This window comes from Galeopterus variegatus, unplaced genomic scaffold, assembly GCF_000696425.1.
Source record: "Galeopterus variegatus unplaced genomic scaffold, G_variegatus-3.0.2 Scaffold10085, whole genome shotgun sequence".
In the NCBI taxonomy this organism is placed as follows: Eukaryota; Metazoa; Chordata; class Mammalia; order Dermoptera; family Cynocephalidae; genus Galeopterus; species Galeopterus variegatus.
The window spans coordinates 15407-17757 of record NW_007736196.1 but is presented as its reverse complement, the minus strand read 5'-3'; the positions used below and the strand labels follow the sequence as shown (position 1 = coordinate 17757).

At 46.2% G+C, this 2351-nt stretch overlaps 1 protein-coding gene across 1 annotated transcript in view; it reads left to right on the top strand.

Moving 5' to 3' along the window:
• Positions 1-999, top strand: part of LOC103609784 (HEAT repeat-containing protein 2-like) — a 14115-nt gene extending 13116 nt beyond the window's left edge. Inside the window, exons 4-5 of the mRNA XM_008594071.1 lie at positions 486-604; positions 866-999. Of these exons, the coding sequence (XP_008592293.1) occupies positions 486-604; positions 866-999 (253 nt within the window). The remainder of the gene's footprint in view (positions 1-485; positions 605-865) is intronic.
• Positions 1000-2351: the final 1352 nt, after the last annotated feature.

Genomic DNA, 2351 nt, shown 5'->3' with positions numbered 1-2351 from the left:
CAGCTAATTATAGCCTACCCTTGGGCCTCTTGACGTAGGCGTGTCTTTGGTTGACAACAGTCGATTCATTTGTTTTCTGGTTTATCAGGCACTTGCTTTTCCTAAATTGTCATTTACAGCAATGATTGCTTCTCTTTGTTTCAGAATTTCTCATAGAAACCTGCCCTTGTCCCCGTATTCTAGGTGTTATGAGATTGTGTGACATCCAGAAGGTCTCTGTAACTTTTAAAATATTATTTTGCATCTTTTTAACATTTTGATTGGGCACATGGATAGAAATCAGCCACCTTTTAGTGTGGTCAGTAAAGTGATGAAAAGCCCACTGGAATTTCTGGTTTGCTCTTTCAGGGATATGGGACTTTCCACTATCTCGCCCAGTGAAGGTGACTTGACCCACACCCTGGCTCAGTAAGGAGCAGTACCGCAGAACTCTCCTCCTGCAGTGAGAGAGCCCTGAACTGTTGATTGTCTCTGTTGTGCTGCAGGCAGTTGGCCGCCAGCCTCTGGGAGAAAGTCGGCCTACAGTGGCAGAAGGAGAATGAGGAGGACCTGAAGGACAAGCTGGACTTCGCCTCCCCCCCGCCACCCCACTACCCTCCACAAGGTGAGTGGCAGCCTTTCAGATGAACAGCAACCATGGGAAGGGGCCATGAGCTCAATCTTTGTTCATGTGGGAAAGGAGTGCCTGAGCCTTAAGGAAGGCTTTAACTCCTGCAGGTCTGTTGAGACCAGGGCAGCCACTTGGGCCAGAAGGAAGCAGGAATACCTGGTCTCGAAGGTCCCAGAGAAAGGGTGCCTTCTTCCATTGGGCTGGAACTCCCTCCTGCAAAAGCCAATGCTGTTGTCACCCACATGTCCTGGGCAGGGCAGCACACCTCTGTCTTCAGCATCACCCGGGCACCCCTCATTCGCCTCCATGGCAGCCTCTCTCTCTATTCTGGACCAGCTTTATTTTTAAAAGACGTGAAGGCTTCCAGACATGTCCAGGTGCACCACTAGAAGGTGTCCACCTTGCTCCCTTGAGAGTGGATGCGAGGATGGACGTCTTAAGCTGTGGAGTCCTAGGCAACTCTGCTTAGTGGTAGTGGGAGTTTCAGAAACAGGTGGGCTGAGGGTGCTTTGTCATTTTACCAAAAAAGGAGCTAAACACATAGGTCACAAATAAGATGAAGTCTTTATGTTCTGACGTCACTTCCACACTTAGAACGGGACCTCCCATTGTGCACCCTCCCTGTCCTGTCCTTTGCTTCCTTGCTGGATCACAAGCACACTTTATACCTTTGTTAGCGTGCCTTGTCTCTCTCCATAGGACCTAGTCAAGCCTGCGCTAAATCTGTGAGGAAGGGCTCAGGCCCAGCCTGCACTCCCTCTGCCTCATGGCCTGGGCCACCTCTGGCTTTATTATTTATTTTGGAAACCACTTTACTGTCATGGGAATGAGTATCTTCCACTTGTACTTGATCAGGTGCTTTTATCACTGTAATCTGTCTGCAGGGTATTTTCTTAAAATTGAATTATAGGTACACACTGACAAGGACAAAAAATAAAAATGCAACCCAGGTCAGATACCAGTGAGAGATATACAGTCTCACAACTTCCTAGATTGCACCTCTTCCCTCTCTGGGAATGTTCCTCCTGCTGAACAGTCCAGGGGGCCGGGTCATTGCACTAGAGGGAAATGTTGAAAGTTGTGAAATACAGCAGGAAGATGGTTTCCTGTATTTTGTATTTGGCATGATGTTAAGTTTGAGGCCACAAAGGAACTGCTCCTCTCTTCAGCTGGCAAATCAGATAACCTTTTTCTTTCTTTCTGGTCGATATATCTCTGCTTTTACAGATTTGCCCCTCAACTGTGAAAGCACACATATATTGGAAAAGGTGCAAAAAGTAGTCGCTAACAAGGTTTATTCTGATTTAGTCATTTTGAGAGCACACCATCTTTTTAAAAATGTAGAACTTGAATGGAAGTGAAATTCCCAAAGGTTTGTTTTCACATTCTCTTAATACTTTCTCCCTTCAGCTACCCAGAGTTAACTTTTGCACCAGTCGGACCTAGAAGCTACACTGGGGGTTGTGTTTATTTACATCACGTTTCAGCTGGGTTCTGATCATTGGTTGGGTAATAATTCTCTTAGATATGAGGTCCGGTGTGTCTACCTAACTAATTTTATACAGAACCTGAGGTTGTGTTCACCTGGCGCATAGTCAGTAGGAAATCCATCAAATATCGATTGAGCACAAAGGGCTGTTCTTATGATGTAGGAAAGTTTTGTTCTTGCCGGTGGGCATTGGTTCATCCTTAACAGATCTCACTGTAGAGAGGAGAGAAGGAGCATGGAAGACAGTAACTA